This window comes from Aspergillus mulundensis (genome assembly GCF_003369625.1).
Source record: "Aspergillus mulundensis strain DSM 5745 chromosome Unknown scaffold_4, whole genome shotgun sequence".
Taxonomy (NCBI): Eukaryota; Fungi; Ascomycota; class Eurotiomycetes; order Eurotiales; family Aspergillaceae; genus Aspergillus; species Aspergillus mulundensis.
The window spans coordinates 2,900,563-2,925,191 of record NW_020797892.1 but is presented as its reverse complement, the minus strand read 5'-3'; the positions used below and the strand labels follow the sequence as shown (position 1 = coordinate 2,925,191).

The window sequence follows — 24,629 nt, the reverse complement described above, 5'->3', positions numbered from 1 at the left end:
CTTTAATTTAAAATTAATAGGGCAGGAGTAAACCACTATAATTAAAAGTAATAATTTAATAACCTTATAACTACTTATTAATAATATTAACTAGTTATTTAACTTAGCTGCTGGCAAATATCCCTAAAAATTACTAAGGTATTTTTTTTTAACTATAAACATCCCTTTATTTTTTAAACTACTTATAGGCTTGTTTATTTCTTTTATTATTACTTTTTAGCCTGGCTTATTTACCCCTTTAATTACTAGCCTTATAAACCTGTTTACATCCCTTATTAAAATAACTAAGTAATAGCTAAATATATTAGCAGCACACGGCCTAGCTAGCTAGTAAACTTAGCTAATTACTAGTTAATATTTTTAGTATTATTTAAAATAAGTAGCTATAAAGCTAATTACTAAACCTAGGTATTTTATAAAGCTAACTACTAAATTTAAATACCCCCCTATCTTACTAATTATAAAAAAGCATAGTATAATTAATATTAATATTAACACCAACACCAGTCCTTAAATTTATAATATAAATTCCTGCGCAAATCCATAGCCTTAACATTTTTAATAACCTTTTAATCCCAGCCTATAACAAGTAAATTAATAACCCCTTAATTCTAGCTAACCTTTTAATCCGGGTCCCTAATAAATAAACAAAGATTTTAAATTAATTTTATAACAGGAATTAAATAACTATTTAAAGATTATTAATAACAGGCAAGCCGCCTTTAAAAATTTTTTAAAAAAGAACTTTAAAAATTTCCAAAAAAATAATTAAACTAATAAAATGTAGGAATTAAAAAATATATATAAATAAAACCTTAAAAATATATATAAAGTCCCTAGTTTAGTTTAATAACTAAAACCTTATTTTAAAAGGTTAAAAGCTTATCCCTAAGTGCCTTAAAAATAGGATCCGGAACTAAAACCCCTAGATTTTTTTATTAAAACTAAAAAAATATAAAAAGGGGGCGTGAATATAAAAAAAATAAATTTATTTTATTAGCTAATAAACTAAAACTAGTTCCTTATAAAAAAAAGCCTTAGCCCGCTAAAGCTATATTAAAAAAATACTATTAAAAAATAAAAAATATTAGTTATTTCTAGCCTAATATAGTTAATAATAAAAATTTATTAATAAAAAAGCGCGGGTTTAAAACCTTTTATAAAAATATATATATATTTATAAATTATATTCTTAACATGGTAATTTTTAAGGGAAAAGCAGTAATAAAAGTTAATATTTATAATTATTTAAAAGGCACTGCCCTAAAGTAGTATACTACTAAGCTATTTTAAGTAAATAAATAAAAACTATAAAACTTCCCCCTAGAGCAGGGATAGGTTACTAAGCTTATTAAATAATTTAAGCTTTAACTAGTTAAGGTAATAACTTATTTTTAAAAAATAAGTTATAGCTTTGCGGATATTTAAGCAGGAAAAACCCCTTATTTATTTATATAAAAATTCCTAAGAAATGCAAGATTAATAAATATTAGTAATATATTTAATTAATTAATCCTAGCGTGAAGTAAACTTAATAGTATATTATATTAAAAAATTAATAAATTAATATACTATATAATAGTGGCGGATTTCCTAAAAACCCTTAATTTTAAATTTAGTATTTAAAGAAATATTATTAAGGCCTAAGATAGTAAGCAAAAAAATAGGCTAAAACCTAAAAAACCCTATTATAATTTTTATTAAGCTAACTAGTATTTTTAAAAATAAATAGCCACGCCCTAACCGCGTATTTAAGTATATTAAGCTTAATTAAACTATGTAATTTAATAAGTCTAATTATTTTTTTTATTATTATAAATAATACCTTGGCCGCTGGTTTACTAGTAAAAATTATAAAGTATACTTATTTTTAACCAAGCTACTTAAGGATCTAGACATAAGTATTTAACTAGGAATAAAAATAATAAAAATAAAAATTAAAAAAATAATAACTAATATTAATAACACAGCCCTAGGAGGCAGCCTTAAAACTAATATAAGACTTTTTTAGCTTAGTTTATTTTAGCTCCTTAATTACAAGCATATTATGTTAATTTAAATACTAGCACTTTTTATATAATAAACTTAAATACTTATACTTTTTATATTGCTTAGTTATAAACTAAAATAACTTTTTATATTAAATTTTTATAACTAGTGCTAGCCTTTTACGCTAGACCTTTACTAGTATTTTTATTATTTACTTATTATAGTAATTTAATATTCACACCTTTTTTATTAGCCGCTTACTTTAAAAAACTAATTAAAACTTTATTAATAACTTATTTTAAAAAGCTGTCCAAGGATTAGTACCCAAAGGGATATACTAAAATTAAAAGCTTAAAAAACTTAAACTTTTTAAATAAAAACTAGGCCATGTTAATAAGTAATATTATAGTTATATATTATAAGTATAGTAAAGAATTTAATTTTAGGAATACTTTATTTACTTACCTAAAATTATATAAAAAATAAAATTATTTAGTTATTTTACTAGCGGATACCAAAGCTTTACTTATTATAAAATTAAAAATATTAGCTAAGACTAGCGCAAAAAATAAACCATGTTAATTATAAAAATATTTAACTATTTTTTTAGGTATTAACTTAAAATTAAAAATAAATAAGGTTTGCCTGGATACTAGGTGTGCTAAAACCTTAATTAACTACTAAATAATATAGGATTTAGGCCTAACTTTAAAATTAGCTAAATATATATTAATATCTAGAATTAGTTTTTTTTACCAGGTAAATAAAATAGTATTTTTTAATATTTATTTACTTAGTTAGGTTAATAATTAGCTAGTATTAAAAAAGATCCCTATAACTATATATATTATTAAAAACTTATTAATAAAGCTATTTATTAGTAATAACACGCTAGGTTTAAAAGGTTTTAAAATTAATTTATAAACTTAAAAGGGATAAGTACATGCTTATTAAGATTTAAAGTTCCCTTTTTAAATTTAGGTAAAATTTAATAAAGTACGTGTAGTATTTATATATTATATTAGTTAAGTAACTTTATAACCTTATTATAAAGGTTATTTATTAATAATAGTAAAAAAGCTACTTTCCTTTAATAAAAATTTTTTTTTTAAATTAACTAACTAACTAGGCTACACGCTATTTACTTAACTAATTAACTCTTTTTTTTTATAAATTAAGATTAAAAATTATTTTTTTTAGCTTATTATTATTAGCCGCTGGATAAGACTAGGTTATTTTTTAAATATAAATTTTTTTATAACAGCGTAAATTAGTAATAAAAATACTTATTTAATAAAATTTAATCCTGCCACCTAGACTTTAGCTATATAAGCTATTAATTTTTAAAAAAGTAAGTAATTACTTTTATATAAATTTTTAGGAAATTACTTACTTACTAAGCTACCGCCTTTTAAGCCACCTTTATTTTTTTTAAAAATATTTAAAAACCTTTAAATTACTATTTTATAAAATAGGATTTTTATTTATAAAATTTTAAAGGTTATATAAAAGATCTCCTGCCTTATAAAAAATTATTATATTTAGGGAAACTCCCTAAATAGCAACGTAGCAGCCATTTTAAAAAACTAGTAAATAAATATACTATTAGTTAATAAATAAAAGTCCTAAATATTAAAACCAAAAGTTTATTAACTAAAATAAAAAAAATAAAAACTTAGTAAATAAAATATTTAATAAACTTTATATTAATAATAAGATAAAGTAGGCAAGAGAACACACCCTAAGCGCCTATTTTATTTTTATTATTTAAAAAAATATAATAAAAAATAAAAAAATAGTGCGCAAAGGCCGTGTTATAATAAATATTAAATACCTAAATATTATTTTTAAGCCTAATTTATATTTAGTCCCGGAATAAACCAAGATTTTAAATATGCTTAAAAGTAAATAGTTTATTTTAATTATTAATACTAAGGCATATTTTTATTAATAGCTAGTACGCCAAGATTACTATTATTACCTAGCGGTGGTAAGCCATTAAGGTTAAGAGTGTTTTAATATAGCTATTATAAGCTATATAAACTTAGTTACTTTTATTTAATAGTAAATAAACCTATTTTTTACTAAATTTAGGAATTTTTATTAGTGCTATATAAATAATATTATTATTATATTAAAAATACTAGATAAATACTTAATTTACCTATATTAAATATTTTAGTAGCTACAAGACCTAAACCTTAGTCTGGACTTAAAAAAAAGTTTCCTTGCTTATTTAAGTATTTAGTTACTTAAATAGTATATAAATACTTTAGAACTTATAATAAATAAAAAAAAATTATAGTTATATAGTATTTTTAATTCCTTAATACTTTTTATTAACTAAAAATATATTTAGGTATAATTAAGTACCTATATTACTATATTTTTTAATATACCTTTATAATTACGCCCCTATAAAAACACAAGGTGCGTTTTTTAAAAGGTTTTTTGTTAATAAGGCACCCTTAAAAATAATAGGTAGTAAAAATATTAGTTTTTAAACTAATATTTCTTAAAATTAAAGCTTACTAAAAGCTGCAGGCCAAGTTTACCTGTTTTAAATTTTTTACTTATTATAATTTATTTAAATAACTTTATATTAATTTAAATGCCGTAGTAAATAAACATAAGGTAATAATATATTATATAAAAAACTTTTTTAAATATATAAACCCTTTTAAGCCCCCGCTTAAATTAATTATTAAGCTAGTTTTATTTTTTAGTAGGGATTTAATATTTATAAAGTATAATTATTAGCTAATAAAAATCAAGATCTCCTGCTTAATTTAAGTAATAAAAAAAACTTATTACTTAATTAAGGCTGCTCCGTGTTTTTTACTAGTAATTATTTACTTAAATTACTTTGTAATAGCTAAGCTATTTAAAAAGATATTACTTTAATTACAAGCTATTAAAAGCCTAAATCTTTGCTTAATCCACGCCTTATAATATTTATAATAATTTAATTTACTTATATATTACTAGCCTGGAAAAATAAACCTAGTTACTAATATTTTTTTTAAACTACTAAAAGACAGTACGCAGGCAATAATAAAAAACCTTAACTTAAATACTTTAATAAAATATTTATTTTTAAATGCTGCTCTGGTTTAATTAAAATATTTAAAAATTTATATTAATCTTAACTTTATACGCAAAATTTATTATAAGTATAAAAATAACTTTTATTACGTAGCTATTATTATAGTCCTAAATAAAGTAAAAAAAAAACTATCTTATTTAATTTCTTACTAAATGGTTAAAAAACTTTTTTACCTATAAAAAAATAATAAAAAATTCTAGTTAATAATCTTATAAGGTTTACTTAAAAACATCTTTGTAACTATTTATAATTAGTAAAAATATATTAATTTAAAAATATACCTATTTAAACTACGCGGTTTAACTATATATAAAAAAACTATAAAATTATAAAAGTATATTATAACTTGCCCTTATAAGTTATTAACTATTTTTTATTATAAGCCCTATAAATTTTTAAATCTTATTATTATATTTAACGCGTTATATAAAACATTAATTATAAATTTTATAATTAACTTACTAACTATAAATAAGGGGCACAACCAAGTGCTTGTCCTAGTTAATAAGTTTTTAAAGTAAATTAGCCTAATTTTAGGTTATTCTTAGTAAAAGGCTAAAAACTAGGGGGTAGCTTTTATTTAATTTATATAATTAAAAAACTAGGGTATTTTATAAAAAATTATTTTAAATTAAGATTTAAAGTTTATTTTAAATTTTTAGCACGTGATGTTTAAAGCACTTAATATTTAATAACTATATAATATAATATACCACCCGTAAATAAATAGCTAGTTTAAAAAAATAATTTAAATAGTAAAAACTATGCTTTGCCATTAACTAGTATTAAACCTTAATTAATAAATAGTATAAAAGAAGCTCCTGCCTTTAATATAAGCTATATTAAATAACTTAAAAAAATTTTTACTAGCCATAGCCCTTATAAATTACTATATAGCCACTTACTTTGTTAGGAATAAAACCTACTAAAATAACTTGGTAATTACTTTTTTATAATATAGTAAGATATTTATAAAGTATTATTATTTATTATAATATAAATAAAAAAGTATCCTAACTATAAGTACTAGCTAATATTATTTATAATTAATAATAAAATATTATTATATTTTTATTAAGAATATAATATTCCCGTGAATAAGTAAATATTAAAAAATTAAGTTAATAATTCGCGGGCCCTTTTTAAGTTATATATTAAATAAGTTAATTAATATATAAACTAAACTTTTTAAAAAAATAGCAAATTTACCCTATTATTTTAGTATAAATGCTTAAACCTTTTTAAAAAAACTTTTTTAATTAATAGCTAATAAAACCTAGCGTTATTTTTAATAAAAACTTCTTGTTAAATAAAAATTAATATAAAGTAAAAAAAATAGTTACTAAAAAGATAATATACTTAAAATATAAATAAACACTAGTAATAAAGTACCTAGTCCACTAAATAAATTATAAAGTAAAAAATAATTAATAATTATTAAAATTTAAGCTTAAAGGCGCGAAAAACTTAGTAAAAAAATATAATAAAACTTATTTAAAGTAGTTTATAATATTTTTAATATTTATAATATTTATTATATTTATTATGTTTATTTTAATTTTACGTGCTTATTTTTATTATTAATTTACTTAATTTTTTATACCTTATCCTAATACTACATCTTCTCTTTATTTCTGATTTTATAAATTCTTGCCTTTTTTAAACCTTAAGGCCCGCTCCAGCGGTTCCTATAAGCTAATAATGACTAGCCAATAGCGTTGCTTATAGTAAACCTCTGGATTGTTTATGTGTAGCAAGCGGTAAGTTATAAGAAAACCTTAACTATCACGTGCTATACTAGTTTTAATTAGGATAGGCGTGTTTTAGGCGCCGGTCCTCCGGGCGTTTAATATATTTTTTTAACTAAGTAATACATGGCTATATTATAAAGCTATATATATGTTTTAAATAAAAAATATTACTAAAAATAAAAATAATAAAACTTTTATATTTTTAAATTACTAATTAAAGGGCTTTCTCAAGGCCTGTTATATTTTAAAAGGCAGTAAATTTAGTTATTTTTAGTGGTTTAGTTATTTTATTTATAAGGTTTTTTTTTTAGTATGTGGTAAAACTCCACGAGATATTATTTATAAATATTTTATATAAAAAAGTATTTATTAGCTAACTAGCATGTAGTAACTAAAATTTTTTAACTAGTAATATTAGTAATAGCGCTAGTATTATTAAAGTATACTATAATTAACTTATTATTTTATATTCTAAGCGCCTTAGCAAGCTTTTTTATAAATAAGGCTATTTTAATTACCCTATTAAATATTAAAAATTTTATTATAGTAAATAAAGGCGCTATAACTACTTATTTTTTTAAACTTTATATAATAAAAAACTTATAAAGGTATATAATAAAGCCCTTAATAAACTTTTTATTAAAATAATCTTAATAAAATATATTAAAATAAATAATTATTTTTTTTATATAGGTCTTGGCAAGTACTAAATTACTTTAATTAATTATAATATAGTAAATCACGTGCTTGGTAGCTATTATATTATTAATAATTAAAAATTTTTATTAATATTATAAAAATTAAATTAGGTATATAAGGTTAACACAGGTCTTTTTAAGCTAGCTAAGAAATTTAATTAATTAGGTAAAAGTATAAGTACTAAAGGTATTAAAAATTAAAGGTATATTAAAATTTATAATATTTAATTAATTAACTTTTTATATAATTTTAATATACCCTTTTATTATTAGTGTTTTTGCCAGCCTAGCCTTAGTAAGGCTAAAATATTAAGCTATTTATTTTATATATATAACTTAAAAAAGGTGGATTATCCTATTTTTATAGTCACGGGATACTATTAATTTAAGAAATTTAATTAATTTATTACTAACTTTAAGTTTATAAATCTTTTATAAAAGGCTAATAATAATATTTATATTAGCCTTTATTTTATTAATAATAATATTATTATTTATATAGATAATAATTAGCGCGTAAGGTAACTTTTAAATATATATATAAAATTTTTTAGTAAGTAACTTAAAGCCCTTAGCACGTAGTAATTAATTAAATTTTTAATTTTATAAGTATATAAAGTTATAAAGGCTAAATAAGGCTTTTTATACTTTATATATAAGGTTATTACTAATCCCGTGGCCGCGTGGCTATTATATATAAACCTTTTAATTAGCTATTTTTATATTAAAATAGGTGTTAATAATATTAAATTAGCGCTAGCTAAGCCTTTAAATAACTATAGCTATTAATATATATTTAATTACTATATTAGCTATAACTAAATAAAAGCTTTTATTATAATTTAATCTAGTAACTTGGTGGTTACCACACATAATAATTTAAGTCTTAAATAATAAAATAAAATTATTTTTATTATTTTTAAATATAAATACCTACTTACTAAAAATAATTTTAGCTTTTTTTAATTATTTAACAAGCTTTTATATGTTTATAGTAACTATTATATTAATATAAACTAATATAGCTTTCTTTTATTAGTTAAAAAACTTAAATTACTATGCTTTTTTATAAGATTTTAGTACTTTAATATTATTAATATATAATTTAATTTTAGCTAATATTTAAAACCTCCCGGTAAGTAAATACTAAATTATTTTTTTAAGTATTTTAATAACTCTAGTATTAGCGCGCTTAATTACTTTAGTTAATAGGCTATAGTTAATACAGGGTTTAGGGTATTTAATTAATAAGATAACTATTATATTAAAAATATTAGTATTTATATTTATTTTATATAGGGTGGCCTTTATTATTAAAACCTTTAGTTAATTAGGGAATTAGCCTGGTATCTTATAGTTTAATATTTTTAAATCCTAATTAATTAGTATATTTAGTACTATATTAATATTTATATTAAATACACGTGGCTTAAAGCAGTCCGCCTTAAAAATTTATTTATATATATTTTAAATATTATTTAGCGCTAACCCTAGTAAATTAAGGTTATTTTAAAGCTTTTAAGGGCGTGGAGTAAATAAGGCTTGGGTTATTAATAAAAGTAATATAATTTACTTTTAAAATTAACTAATAAAATTTATTAATAATAGTATATAAGCTAGTATTATTATAATATTAATATTTCTTATTAAAAATTAAGGTAGTATTACTAAATTAAGGTTATTATAATAATTTAATAAGGTTAGGCTTAACACGCTAGCACTATTATTATTACTATTAATTAGCTATCTTAATAAAATTTTTATATTTTTAATATATAAGCACTATGTTAGCGCCAGGATAAAGTTAACCTAGTATTTTAGTATTAATAAAATAGGTAACTTTAATTTAATATTATTACATGGTACTAAAGTTAGTTAACGCCGCGGAGTTAGGGATATAATTTAAATCTAGCTAGTAATTAATATTTTAGGCGCCTAAATTATTAAAATTAGCTTAAAAATAAGTATATTATTAAATTTAGTATTACATATAATAGCCCCTAGTATTAATTTATTTAGTTAAGGTAGGGCACCTTTTATAAATATAATACTAAGTAAATAATTATTTTTATAAAACTTTAATTTATTAAATAAAACATGCTTTAAATAGTAAACCTGCTTCCCTGGGACCTATACTTAAAAAATTTTATTATTATTTTTTTTATATTTAATTAAATAGCTAATTAGGGCTTTTATAGCAAGCTTATAAAATTATTTATAATTTTTAATTAATATATAAATATATAATTTATAGTTATAAGCACGGAAGTTATTAAGGTAGGGTATTAGGTTATTAATTTAATAGTATTTATACTAAAATTATAGGGGTAACTTACTATAAAAATCCTTAATAATAAATAATTAATTTAAGGTTTTAATAGCGGCCTTAATTATCTTAAGCCATACTTTTTTTTAATAAACTAGTATTAATTTTTATAGCTTGGGCTATTATATTAATATACTAGGTATAATATTTTAAAATCTTATTAAATTTTAAAGTTTTTAATAAAAAAAATTAAAATATTAAACCTTTTAGCTTAGCCCAGGCCTTATACTTAAAAAACTTTTTGCTATTATTTATTTTAATAGCGTGGATGTACTATCTTATAAGGCGCTTATAGTATTTTTAATATAATATTAGTTATTAAAATGCTTTTTTTTTAACGTAGTATACCGCGGCTAATTAGGTAATATTATTAATAATTATAAAATAATAATTAAAACTGCTAATTTTAGTTAATTAAATAAATTATATATTTATATACTATAATTCTCCTGGATTTACTTCCCGCGGGACAGGCTAAAATAATATTTTATAAAATTTAGCCTTAAGATAAGTAAAGTAGTTTAATTAATTAATAATATTTATATTAAGGCCTTTTACCTAGGCTATGATATAAAATTTAAAAATGCCCGCGTGGCTAAGGCGCTTGTAAAGTAGATTTATATTAATTATAGCTAATTAAAAATATTATTTAAATATAAACTTAAAAAAAAATACCATGGTATGTGTAAGCTTGCCCTATAATAATTTTATTTAGGCTAATAAAAGTATTATTTTTTTTATAATATTATATACTAAGCGTTTTTTTTTAGCTTTTTAATAAATAATAGGTAAATTAAAGCCTTAGACGCGTGATATTTATAAACCCTAATTTTTTTATATATATTATTTACACCCTTTATAATAATAATTAGTGTTTTATAACCTTTAATATATTTAATTATTTTATTAAATATTTTATATAAGTATTTTAAGTAGTTTAGGCTATATTTTATATAGTTTTTAAAGTTAAAGTACTTAAAAAAAATAAACTTAGCTAATTTTATATTTATAAGCCACTTTATTAGTTTAGCGGTTATAATAAAAGTAGGTATAACTAAAAATTTAGGGCTAATCTTAGGCTTTAATTTATTATATTTAAAGTTATAATTATTAAATTTATTATTATTATATAAAGCTATAACTTATAACTTTATACTAATTTTATTTAAGTATAGCGCCTATACTTTAAAAAGCTTAATTTAGTTATTAGGTTAAAGTTAAGGGTTTAAATAATAATAATTTTTTTAAAAATAACTACTATATTTATAATATTTATAAAAATAAACCTTATTATCCCCTTATTTTATTTAATTAGCTTATTTTTTTTATTTATATTATTTAAAGGGCTAGTAAGCGCTTTAATATAAGGTTTTTTATAATAAACCTATTTTTTTTTACTTTCCCAAGGGCGGGGCCGCAGTAGTAAGTAAGATAATTATTTTAGCTTTAGCTATAATATTTTTATATAATTATTTTAGGTTATTTTTGCTATAGTTTTTTAAAATTTTATTAATTAAAAATAATTATTAAAGTATAGCCCATGTTTTAAAATTACTATAAATTTTTTAAAAAACTAATAGCATGGTAATACTAGGTTTAATAATAATATATAAGTTTTTAATAATATTTTATGTAATTATAAATATTATAATAAACTTAAAAATAATAAAAAACTAGTTTTTATATATATTAATAATACTAAGCACTGCCTTAGTAATTTAAGGTATGCTTTATTTAATAATAATTTAATAAATTATATTAAATATTTTATTAATATACTTTATTAAATATAAAAATTTTATAATTTTAGCATAAATCTTACGGCTAACTTAGCCCAGGAGCTAATTAATAATAAGTATTAAGTAATTTTTTTATTATTTTTAGTATAGCTTATTTTTAAAAAGCCTGGCAAGTAAAAAATTAACTAATTAAAAAAGGTGTAGGGCTTATAAATATTTTTTTTATTTAATTAAATTACTTATTATAATTAGTTTAGCCTAAAAGTTTAATCCTAAGTAAGTATATAATAGCAGGAACCATGGCCCTAAGTAGGTAGTGCTTATAATATACTTATTTAAGCAAGGAATTAAGGGGATTTATTAACTAAGTTACTTACTAAGGCGTTCCTATAGTAAGATTAGGTGTTTTTATAGTAAAAATAGCTTATTAAAACTTAGCTATATTAAATATTAAGTTTTAATTAATTAAAAAATTATAGTTTTATTAATTTATAAATAGTAGGTATTAAAAATTATGCTTTAAAAAGGTAAAAAAAGTATATAATAATACTTATTACAAGCTTTAAAGCTTATAAAGGTGCTTAAAAAAGTTTTAAATAATATTTTAAAGTGGTTAAAAAAGTTTAAGGGCTTATAACCTAATAACTAGCTAATAGTATTACTTATAATAAACCTTTAAATTATTTATATATAGCAAGCGGTAAGTCATAAGAAAACCTTAACCGTCACGTGCTGCGCTAGTCCTAATCGGGATAGGCGCGTCCCGGGCGCCGGCCCTCCGGGCGTCCGACAGCTAATATTTTTTATTTTACTTTTTTTACTTTTACAAGTGTTTTTACTAACTATATTTTTTATTTTTAAGTAAACCTTACTTTAACCTTTTTTACTTTTATAAGCAAGGACTATAATAAAGCAAGGACTATAATATACCTTTTTTTTAGCTAAAGCTTGTTTATCCTTACTTTATTTTATTTTTCTTTATTTTTTTAATAAGTAAAGTTTTTTTATTTTTTTATTTAATTTATTCTTATTTTTTTATTCTAGTAAGTAATATAACTTATTACCTTTATTAAATAAGCTCCCTTTTCTTTTTTTTTTTAAGCGAGTTTGTTAAACAAGCTCCCTTTTTTCTTTTTTTTAAGTAAGTTTTTTTAATAAGCAAGGCTTAGCTTATGTCTCTCCTAAATAAAGCCTTTTTATTTTTACTTTAGTAAGAAAGAGTTGCAACACAACTTCCCCTTTATTTATAATTTTTTTTAATAATAAAGGAACTAAGGGTAGTCTAAAGGCAGGATTATGCTAATATTATTAATAAAAAAAATAAAAAATAAAAAAAAATAAAAAAAGTTATATAAAATATTACTAAAAGTAATATAATTACTATAATTATTTTTTAATATATTAAATATATAATAATAATAGTAATAACTATAACCGCCTGTAAACGCGGGTAGTAAATAATAAAATAAATTTAAATAACCTAAAGGTAGGGAGAAAGCTTGTAATTATATTAAATAAATAAATTAAAAATTTTAAGATTTATAGTTTTTTTTTAAAAAAAACATAAGTTTTTAACCTTAGTATATTTTTTATTATTTATATAATAAATAGGTTATTCAAGCATAAGAAATATTTATATAATTTTAATTTTAATAAAAATTTTAAGGTAAAAAAAATACCTATTAACCTAATTATATAAATTTACGCGTATAAAAAGTACTAGTTCCCTATATATTATAAATAAATAATTTTATATAATAAAAACCTAGTATTTATTAAAATATAAAAATTAAAAAATATAGTTTTACTAGGTATATTAAACTTAAATTTTATATTTAGCTTTATTACCGGGCCAAGACTATACCCTATTAAAATTATTAAAGTAAATAATACTTAATTATTATTTTTAATTATTACTATAAGTTACTATATTTTAAATATTTTTATTTATATTATTTCCCTAGGAAAAGGCCTAATAATATAAGTAATAAAAAAAATAAATTATAATAAGTTTACTTAGGCAGCGGGAGGAAGCTATTTATATTTATTATTTTTTAATAATTTTACTACCCATGGCTTTTGTTAAACAGCAAACCAAGATTTATTAAATTTATTATTAAAAATAAACCTTTTATTAATATTTAAGGGCCTTAATATAGCAAGAATAAGGGCTTATTAACTTTAAGCTATAGTAAATTAAAACCTCCTAGTAATAAAAACTAAAAAAATAAAAAAGTATTAAAAATTAAGATTAATTACTAAAAGCGCCCTAATATTATATATAAATAAAAATTTAAAGTTAAAATTAATTAATAAGTTTAAGCTAATTATTATAAAGTTAAAAAATAATACTAACACGGAAAACTTAAAAAATAACTTTAACTTTAATAATAACTTTAAAAATAAGATTTTTAATAAAAATACTATAAATAATAATAATAGTTAGCCTAATAGCTTTTAAATATTTAAGGTAAATGCCTCTTGCTTTTAGGTATTTAAAATAAATAACTTAAAAGTAAAAATATTTAGCCACCTTAGCCGCTTTTAAGGGAAAAAATTATTAATATTTTAAAAAAAAACTATAAAAAGCCGTGGATTTATAAAGTCCTTAAAAAAATACCGCGGCCTAAACAAAGCAAAAAAATATTTAAAAAATATTAAGCCCTCTGCCGCCGCGACCACTAATATATTATTTACTAATAGTTAAAAATTATTAAATTCTTTTGCCCCTTAAGCACCTATATTAAATTTTTTTACCTTTTAAGTGCCTATATTAAATTTTTTTACCCCTTAAGTGCCTATATTAAATTTTTTTACCCCTTAAGCGCCTATATTAAATCCTTTTGCCCTTTAAAATAAAGTTATTAGCCCTTTATATAAGCTAGCTAGTATATTTAGTTTAGGCTTATAATAAAGCCTAAGTTTTTACTTATAATTACTAAAAATTATAAAGCCTTTATTTATGTAAAGTTAGCATATAAATTAATAAAAAAATATATTAATTTCTTTTATTATTTTAATAATAATAATATTAGTAACTAAGTAAAAAAGGTAAAGGCTTAAAAAAGCACTAAATCTTATTTTTATTAAATTTAATAAACTAACTTCTTTTTTTAGCTAAAAACTAGTTAATAAATTAAAAAAAGTGCTAAATCTAAACCCCATAGCTAGTAGGTTATTAAAACTAACTAAAAACCTTACTAGCCCTGTAATATTAGTAAAGGTAAATACTTTTAAAAAAAGTGTAAATACTAGTTTTACTCCTAATAAGTATTTTATTAATAATAAAACTTTTATTATTTATTTAACTTTATTATTCTTGCTCCAGTAAACATTACTTAAAACTTTATTTATTATTTATTTAACTTTATTATTTTTAGCCCGTGCTCTAGCTAGTAACCTTAATTTATTATTAATTAACTATAATATAATATTAAACATACTAAAAAAAATATTTTATTATTTATAAGGCTGTATAAGCTTTTTTAAAAGCTTAAATACAAGCTTTACTAAAGGCCCAAAAGCAAATTATTATTAATATAGCTTATTAAATAAAAAATTAGGTTCTGGAGGTTTTTATAAATATACTATATTTGATATTAAAAAGGTTAAAATAAAATTAAAAGTCTTTACTTTTTATTAGCAAATTATAACCACCTTTATTTATATTTACTTTTTTTTATTTTTACTTTACTTTTAAAGCTTTTAATATTTTTATTTCTATTACTTTAATATTATTATGTTAGCTAAACTTAAAAAGCTTTTATATTTTTTTTATTATTTATAGTATTTACTTAAACCCCCAAGCGTTTTTTTTTATTTATGCCTTTTTTTTATTAATAAATAAGGGTGTTTGCCTTCTTTTATATAAGGGACTTGTTAATATTAGTTATTAATAATAAATTAATACTACTATTAGGCACCGCCCTGACACCCTTTCCTTTATTAAACGTAGCTAGTTTTTTACAAAAGAATTAATAAACTAATGAATCCTCTTTCAAAGCATCTCCCGATAACAAAAACTAAATATAAAAAGCTTATTAACTAAATTAAAAAGGTAAGTACATAGTAAAATATAAAAAAAATAAATAAAAAGCTAATATAATAATATATTAATAATTAAAATAAAATAATTATATATTATAAATAGCTATTAAAGGTATTAAAAAAAGTATAAAAATAAAAAAAATTTAGTTATTTAAAGCTTAAAGCTTTATTATAAAAATTAAGTATAAAATAAAATAAAATATACAAGCTTAATAATATTAATATATAATTAATATTACTAAAATAAATAATATAATACTTAAAAAGCATAAAAAAGGGTAAATATAGGGTATTTTAACCCTAAAAATATAATTAAATAATTAAAAAGTAATAAAAATATAATAAAAAGATATATACTTATAATAAGTATTTTTAATTAAGTTATAAAAAAAACTTAAAAAAAAATTACAAGGGTACTTTAATATTAAAACTAAAATATTATACCTAGCTATTACAGGCAGTAATATTATATTTAAATTTAAAAATAAAATAAGGTAATTAAATTAAGTTTTTTATACCTAACTTTAAATATAAATTATATATAAACTATAATATTTTATAAACCTAAAAATAGCTTATTTTATAGCGCTTAATAAAATTTATAATTTAAATTATATTTTATAAAGTATAAATATAAATTTATAAATTACAAGGGCGTAATTACTTAAAAAAATATTATTATTATTATTATAATATTATAATTATATAATATTATAATAATATAATCTAGTGGCTTAAGGCTGCTAAGTAAAAAAACTTTAATATTAAACTAATTATATATTAAGGTAGCAGCTAGTTATATAATATATAAAATACTAAGTTTAACTTAAGACTTTAACTTAAAAAATTAGTAATTAGTTCCTACTATAAATACACAATGCTTTTTTTATTATAGTAATTTATGTTTTCCTAAGCTCACCGCAGTATACAAACGCGACTCATAAAAAGCAAGATATATAAAATATTTAGTAAAAATTAAAAGTAGTATAGCTTCACGCCTAGCGTAGGATATTTAAAAAGTAAAGGTAAAAGTAAATAAAATATAAAAGCTTTTAAAAAGTAACTATAGGAGGTCCCTAATAATTAAAAAATATATTTATTAAAGTTTTTAAATAATAAATAGCAATATTTAAAAAAAGTTATTATTTAATTTAAAACATGCTATTATTATAACCGTGTATAGCGTGATAAATTAAAAAGTAGTTAATTTTTTTTATTTACGCTATCCCTGGCTAACTAAGAATAGGCTTTGCGTAAGCGGTGGCCAGTGGCAGAATGTGTATGTGTAGCCGCGGAGCGGTTACAATAAGTAAAAAAACGGTTTATAAGCTTTTTAAATACTAAAAATTCCTTAGTTAGCATCTCTTGGCCTGGCTTAATTACAGATCCTAATTAAGTTATTAAGTAAGCTACTTAACTTATTACAATAGATATGCTACTATTGTTAAGCAGTAATAATTTTAGAAAAAAAATTAGTTAATTTTTCTTTAAAAATAAGCTAGCTAGCTAGATAGTAATATGGACTAAGGGCGGTAGCGAACATCAGTATGGTGCTGCCACGGTTGTCACAACGTGACAGCTACACATCTGCATCAATATCCATAACATCCTCGCTCCAAGCGTCCCTGTGGTTCGCATGGTCCTTGTCACGAACATTATTCTGGGATGTATATCCAGAATCATTTTTCTGCTGCATACCGCCTTGAAGCTTGTGAAGACCCGACCTAGCTCTTTCTCTGGTCTCTATTAAAGCTCGTCGCACCTGATCCTTATCTTTTGGAATTGAGAGCGATTCAGGCTCCCTGTAGAGAACTATCTCGTTGCACGGGGATTTGCTATTATCTGCTACCAGCATTTTTGTCATTGATAGCCTGCCTTCTAGCCCGGGTAGGATTGTCAGAGCACCCTCAAGAGCCTCAGCCTCTGCCAATTCCTGCTCAAGATCATGGATATAAAGAGTGGTTGCTGTGTCATCCAGTAACATCGCGTCGTTGTGTCTTTGTAATGTATTTGGTAGACGTCGAGCTTGCTCCGACCGGCCACTAAGCAGATGAAGCGTTGCAAGAGGCCCTAAGAGGGTTTAATAAATCAGCATCGGGTGCCGTCTAATCTAGATTTGATACAACCCTTGTTGCTGCGTACCTATCTGTAGCTGACCGAACTTTTTCGTTAGAGGTTGACCATCAAGCTCCCCGTCGGCGGGGCGTTTCCTTCCGTGGACTGCAACATCGGACTGATGCGCCATCCCTTCAAGAGTACAGCAGGAGGAACGAGGTCTTATCAAAGAGCGAGCGACGCACTTTCATACTATTTTCAACGATCGGACAGAAGCGCAAGGGCCTGTGATTATATCTGAGCGGATGGCTTGATGCTCGTAGCGAGGTTCTCGAAGACTTTATGGGGTTTGACTCATCCCCCCCTCCTCAGATCAAACACTAGAACATTCGATAAATTTCACACCCTCAACCCCTCGGTCCCCTCCTCACCCATCCCACATCCGATAACGAGCAAACTACAACTCGCCATGGCCTCGACCGTCCCAGACCAGCCAACATGGACATCCAAACTTGTTCGCGATACTTTTCTCCAATACTTTCAGAAGCATGGCCATACGTTCGGTATGTTTCGGGCGACTGCAAGAAAAGGTCATAGACTGACTTGCCTTTAATAGTTGCTTCATCCCCTGTCGCCCCCCTATCTGATCCTACTCTGCTATTCACGAATGCGGGCATGAATCAGTTCAAGTCAATCTTTTTGGGTACAGTGAATCCAAATTCAGATTTTGCGCAACTGAAGAGTGCCGTCAACTCCCAAAAAGTCTAAGGCCCGACTCGTACCTCCTTGGACAGTTGTTAACATAATCACAGTGCATTCGCGCAGGAGGAAAACATAATGTTTGTTTGCGCCGTATACAACCACGGCAAGGACTGGCTAACCCTTGTCATGCAGGACTTGGATGATGTTGGGAAAGATAGCTACCACCATGTATGGCGTATCTCTTTTCTGACTCGGGATACTCACCGCTAGCCTGACTGACTGTTTGCACAGACATTCTTTGAAATGCTTGGTAACTGGAGCTTTGGCGACTATTTCAAGAAGGAGGCCATTCATTATTCCTGGGAGTTGCTGACGCAGGTGTATGGACTCGACCCCGGTCGTCTATACGTGACCTACTTCGAAGGAAATAAAGAAGGTGGCTTAGAACCCGACTTGGAAGCCAAGGCGCTCTGGAAAGCCGCGGGTGTCCCCGAAGATCATATCCTACCCGGAAACATGAAGGATAATTTCTGGGAGATGGGAGATCAAGGCCCATGTGGACCTTGTAGCGAAATCCACTATGACCGGATTGGCGGACGTAATGCCGCCTTTCTTGTTAACCAGGACGACCCGAACGTATTGGAAATCTGGAACAATGTCTTCATTCAATATAACCGCGAAACCGATGGGTCCTTGCGCTCGTTGCCGAACAAACATGTGGACACTGGAATGGGTTTCGAGCGGCTTGTGTCTGTTCTGCAGGACAAATCGTCAAATTACGACACTGATGTATTCGGTCCGATATTTGAAACTATTCAGAACATCACTGGGGCACGTGAATATCAGGGCCGTTTCGGAACGGATGATGTAGATGGGATTGACACTGCTTACCGCGTGATCGCAGACCACGTCCGAACTTTGATGTTCGCGATATCAGACGGTGTGGTGCCAAATAACGAGGGTCGCGGCTATGTCATTCGCCGTGTACTGCGTAGGGGTGCACGGTACGCCCGGAAATATTTCCAGGTTGAAATTGGAAGCTTCTTCTCGAAAATAGTGCCTACCGTTGTGAACCAGCTCGGCGACATGTTTCCGGAGCTGAAGCAAAAGCAACAGGATGTCATGGAAATATTAGACGAGGAGGAAATATCCTTCGCAAAAACGTTAGATCGTGGAGAGCGTCAGTTTGAGCAGTATGCTCATCAGGCCAAGGCTACAGGGGATCACAAATTGCACGGAGCAGATGTTTGGAGACTCTATGACACCTTTGGTTTCCCAGTCGATTTGACCCGCATCATGGCCGAAGAGCGTGGTCTCGATATAGATGATCGCCAGTTCGAGGAGGCTCGTGCAAAGGCCAAGGAGGCTAGCAAAGGCCAGAAGAAAACAACGACTGGAAGCGTTAAACTTGACGTTCATGACTTGGGGAAACTTGAAAGGATGAACAATGTGCCCAAAACTGATGACAGTGCCAAATTCGAGAAAGGAAATGTCACCGCTCAAATCAAGGCTATCTATCACGCAAAATCTTTCCATACGTCTACTCAAAGCATACCCGGATCAGAGCAAGTTGGCGTTATCCTCGATCGCACCAACTTCTACGCTGAACAAGGTGGACAGGAAAATGATACAGGACGAATCATCATCGATGGGCAAGCTGAGCTTGATGTTGTGGATGTCCAGCTGTATGCTGGTTACGTCCTACACACGGGCTACATGAAGTATGGCTCTTTCACCGTCGACGATACCGTCATCTGCGAATACGATGAGCTCCGGCGGTGGCCCATCAGGAATAATCATACCGGAACACACATTCTGAACTTTGCCTTGAGAGAGGTCTTGGGAGACGGTATCGAGCAGAAGGGTTCTCTTGTTTCCTCGGAAAAATTAAGATTTGATTTCTCTCATAAATCGCCCATCGCGGATGCGGACTTGGCCAAAATCGAGGAATTGTCAACTAAATATATTCGACGCAATTGCTTGGTGTACTCTAAGGAGGTCCCCCTTGCAGTCGCCCGAAACATTGCGGGCGTGAGGGCTGTGTTTGGCGAGACTTATCCTGATCCTGTCCGTGTCGTTTCTGTGGGAGCTGAATTGGATGAAATCTTGAAGAACGTCGGAGACCCGCGGTGGGCAGAGGTCAGCATCGAATTCTGTGGTGGTACCCATGTGCAAAAGACAGGGGATATCAAGGAGTTGGTCATCCTGGAAGAAAGTGGAATCGCAAAAGGTATTCGCAGAATCATTGCTGTCACTGGGGAAGACGCCTACGAAGTGCAGCGTATCGCAGCTGAGTTTGAGAAGCGTCTGGACCACCTCGAGGCAATGCCCTCTGGACCCGCCAAAGAACAGAATGCGAAACAGATCCAGGTCGAGCTTAACCAGCTGTCGATATCTGCAATACGGAAATCAAAATTCCGCGAGCGTTTCACACAAATCAACAAAAAGATCATTGACGAGCAGAAAGCACAACAGAAACTCGAGTCCAAGAAGGCCGTCGAGAGCATCACCTCGTATTTCGCGGCTCCGGAAAATGCGGACAAGTCCTGGCTTATTGCTAAGCTTCCGATATCCGCAAACTCAAAGGCTGTCAGTGAATCTCTGACTTATGTGAAAACGAAGCTCGCGGATAAGATGGTATATGTCCTTGCTCCCAGTGTTGAAGACGGTCGTGTAGCGCACGGGTGTCACGTCCCGAAGGTTAGCTACCCTACACCTCTTGTGCCCCTCTTGTGAGTTATCTAACAAGTTGATCTACAGGCGGTTAGTGACCAGGGTGCGTCTGCCAGTGAATGGTCCACCGCTGTTTCGAGAGCGGTTGGGGGCAAAGCCGGAGGCAAAGGCCCTACTTCTATTGGTAACGGTGTCAATCCTGAAAAGGTTGATGATGCCATAGACTTGGCTTCGGAATACCTTAGCAGATTCAAGCTGTAGTCTCGGTAATGACTTGGCATGTCAGAATAGATTTTTTCTATACTTTACACGAAATGAAAAGTTTTCTATATGAAGCTTCTTCTCTCTACATCTCCCCGCACTGAATGATGGTGACATCTTGATTTGGTTTGTCCCTCGTGGTGCGGGTATTCTCAATCATTCGCACGATGTCTACTCCATCAACTACTTGACCAAAGACAACATGTTTGTCGTTTAGAAACGGAGTCGCAGTCGTCGTGATGAAGAACTGGCAGCCGTTTGTATTCGGTCCAGAATTCTAGCAGTATCAGTTGTTTTGTCGACTCCAATTTGAAGCAGGGACGCTTACAGCCATGCTCAGTAACCCTGGACGATCATGGCGGAGAGCGAAATTCTCATCTGGGAACTTCGGGGTGCCATAGATGGTACACGAGCCTGTGCCATCGCCATTGATGAAGTCACCCCCTTGGATCATAAAGTCCTTGATCTATACCGGGAGAGCAAAGCTTAAAATCCGCATTTGAGCCCTTCGAGAACTGTGGAATACTTACTACTCTGTGGAATCTACTGCCTTTGTAGCCCTGAGGTCGGCCTTGTTGGTTCTTGCTCTCTCCGGTGCAGAACTGACGGAAGTTTTCAGCAGTTCGAGGAGTCACATCCGCGAAGAGTTCCAATTTCAGACGACCCAACGGCTCACCTGTAGAGAAGCCTGGTTATTAGCTGGCTCCCTGATGCATGCGATGTTTCGACCAGCTCCAGTCCCCGTACGATCCGACACCCTTACTAGCAATATACATGGATTTTGGGCAAGGAAGTATACGACTGAGAGGAAAGAATATGCGGGTAGACCTACCACCGAGAGCAACATCAAAGAACACGATTGGGTTGCTGGTAGTATTGTTACTCATTTTTGGGCCCTCCGTCAAAGTTGAGAGGTGATTTCAGACAAAAGAATATAAGCACTCTGCCCAGCGTAGTCTTACGGAGTTCTCTTCCAGGTCCCAGCCAGTCGGATTCCGGGCCGAATTTCCTGTGAGAGCATAGCTCTTTTCGCCGGCGGAGTTCGGACAGGGCCCAGAGTCTTGGACCCTGGCCTAAAACTTGGCACAAGGAGATCGTCCCGTGATCGAGGACATCTCTTATCGACCCTTGGAAGGCGGAAACCCTCCTCCTTTTCATGAACCTAACTCCATTACCAGCATATGATTGCCAACCTGCTGAAACCGCGCATATTGGATCAGGCCAGGGCCGTTGCAGCTCCGATAGCAGCTGCTCTTAGTAATGCGCCATCAAGTGCTCGTTACTCGGTGTTCCTTTACCTGCTCTCTTGCTCTCTTGATCTCGATGAACTGAACTGTGACTGCCGATATCATCTCTTGGGGCTTTCTGTCTTGGCTGTCAATCACCACATATTGGAGAGGTGAATTGGAGACGCCAGTCCCGTTACTAAGAACCACCACATCTCGTCAACGCCCTTTTGCTTATCCCCGAACCTTTGAGCCCCGGGCGAATCCGGTCATCGAGATGTCCTCAACAACAGGCTCCTCCTCACAGCCCACTGGCGACAGTTCTAACAGTGATGGCAGCTCAAGCCCCACTAGTTCTCCGCTACTATTTTTTGTTGCACTTGGCTTTGGGGTCGTCTTCACAAACCTATGGTATGTTCTCAGAGCCTATGCCATTCAAGTAATAATATTCATAATAAACTGTAGGATTATTGTTGGTGTGAAGTACTGCTTCAGATATAATCAGCGAAACCGCCAGTTGCGCAGCGAAGAGACTGGCGAACCGATAGACTTGGTCGCCATGCCACGAACTCATCGGAGGAGAAGGGAAAAGAAATTGATGACCATGGACGAAGTAAACGAACGATTCCCGCTTACCAAGTATAAGCTGTGGAGGTCTTCACGGGCAAATGCGGGACTATCAATTGCTGGCGGTATATCCGCCCCTGATACTGGGCACGTTCATGAAACCCAACAAGACGATCAACAGTCCCTCCCAGACGGCGCTGCATCGCCCTTGGCTGCGTCTGGTATTAAATCCCACGGGAAAGTCGAGTCAACAACGTCCCAGCCACCAACGTTTGTTGATGATGGTGACCCATCCCAACAAGCGGAAGAGAAGAGTCTCAAGGATTTCACACAGCCTAGCCACGCGCCCCCTAGGGCCAGTTTGGATCGAAACGATACGCAGGACAGGAAGCAGGCTGATTATACAACCATTCAAGATGATGTTGATATCCTCTTCCCCACCACGGTTGAAACGGATCTTGCCGCAAGCCCTGGAGATTCATGTGCGATTTGTCTGGATATCATTGAAGACGACGACGATATACGCGGTCTCTCATGTGGTCATGCCTTTCACGCCTCGTGTGTCGACCCGTGGCTTACAAGTCGACGAGCCTCATGTCCGCTGTGCAAGGCAGATTATTATACACCCAAGCCTCGCCTTGAGCCCACCGACCCATCCTTCACAAACGACCGTCGCCGCGCGGCCCGCCGGGTGTCAGTACCAAATCAACCACCGGCTGTTTTTATCAGAGGAATCAACCCATTTCGGGCACACGTGACATTCTCTGGACAGTCCTTGCAAAGGGCCTCTGATCCTGTTGTCGGAGAACCTCGACGTACAGGCCACAGTTTCTGGGGGCGACCTCTTTTCAGGCGAGAAACAACTACTGACCAAGGTCGTTCCGGAGACGAAAGCCGGAACTCAACAATGTTCTCACGATTTCTCAGTTTCCGCAACCTACCCAGGGACAGAGGTCATGCTTCTGCAACCTCCACTGACATCTCACGCCTCAATGACCCGCGAACACCAAGCCAGCTGGAGGCTGGGCAAGCTCAGTAATTCCACTTGAGGATCTTTGGACCGTGTTCTAGTGTTCTACCCGTACATTGACATCTGGAATGTTTTTGGCGGTATCTCAGTCACTGGTTATGATGCATCCATAAGCGCTCTTGGCTTTTCATAAACGACATCTTATTTGACCGGAGTTCTATAGCGTCGTTATTGTTTGGCCTACAAATTTGTGGGCAGTTTTTTGTTGATATCACCACCATATGGGAATTGTTTGATAGGCGTATGGTTTTCTTAAGGTCATGTATTGCCGTTCGCAGATTTGTTCCTTATATCTGCACTCTTATCTTTAGCAATATGAAGAATGTTGCTGGGATTGAGGGTGCCCGGTGCAATCTGGCCTGCACAAAAGGATTGCAGAATATCGAAGTGTGTTTTATATTTTGCTAACAAGCCCAGGGACCGTGGTCTTTTATCCGCACTGTCAAAGTGGACCCATAA

At 28.7% G+C, this 24,629-nt stretch overlaps 4 protein-coding genes across 4 annotated transcripts; 2 read left to right on the top strand and 2 right to left on the bottom strand.

Annotated features, from left to right (window-relative positions):
- Positions 1-17,235: 17,235 nt before the first annotated feature.
- DSM5745_05372 (uncharacterized protein) lies at positions 17,236-17,901 on the bottom strand (the record flags this gene model as incomplete). The annotated part of the gene is made up of 2 exons (XM_026747388.1): positions 17,236-17,726; positions 17,799-17,901. 2 exons carry the CDS (start codon positions 17,899-17,901, stop codon positions 17,236-17,238), a joined length of 594 nt encoding a protein of 197 aa, XP_026604868.1.
- Positions 17,902-18,180: 279 nt separating this feature from the next.
- Positions 18,181-21,347, top strand: DSM5745_05371 (alanine--tRNA ligase; the record flags this gene model as incomplete). Its single annotated transcript, XM_026747387.1, has 6 exons — positions 18,181-18,274; positions 18,328-18,473; positions 18,524-18,550; positions 18,606-18,641; positions 18,705-21,113; positions 21,174-21,347. 6 exons carry the CDS (start codon positions 18,181-18,183, stop codon positions 21,345-21,347), a joined length of 2,886 nt encoding a protein of 961 aa, XP_026604867.1.
- Positions 21,348-21,432: 85 nt separating this feature from the next.
- cyp3 (putative peptidyl-prolyl cis-trans isomerase) lies at positions 21,433-22,234 on the bottom strand (the record flags this gene model as incomplete). The annotated part of the gene is made up of 4 exons (XM_026747386.1): positions 21,433-21,624; positions 21,676-21,813; positions 21,878-22,035; positions 22,180-22,234. The coding sequence occupies 4 exons, from the start codon at positions 22,232-22,234 to the stop codon at positions 21,433-21,435; spliced, it is 543 nt and encodes a 180-aa protein (XP_026604866.1).
- Positions 22,235-22,850: 616 nt separating this feature from the next.
- On the top strand, positions 22,851-24,179 carry DSM5745_05369 (E3 ubiquitin-protein ligase RNF103; the record flags this gene model as incomplete). Its single annotated transcript, XM_026747385.1, has 2 exons — positions 22,851-22,984; positions 23,039-24,179. 2 exons carry the CDS (start codon positions 22,851-22,853, stop codon positions 24,177-24,179), a joined length of 1,275 nt encoding a protein of 424 aa, XP_026604865.1.
- Positions 24,180-24,629: the final 450 nt, after the last annotated feature.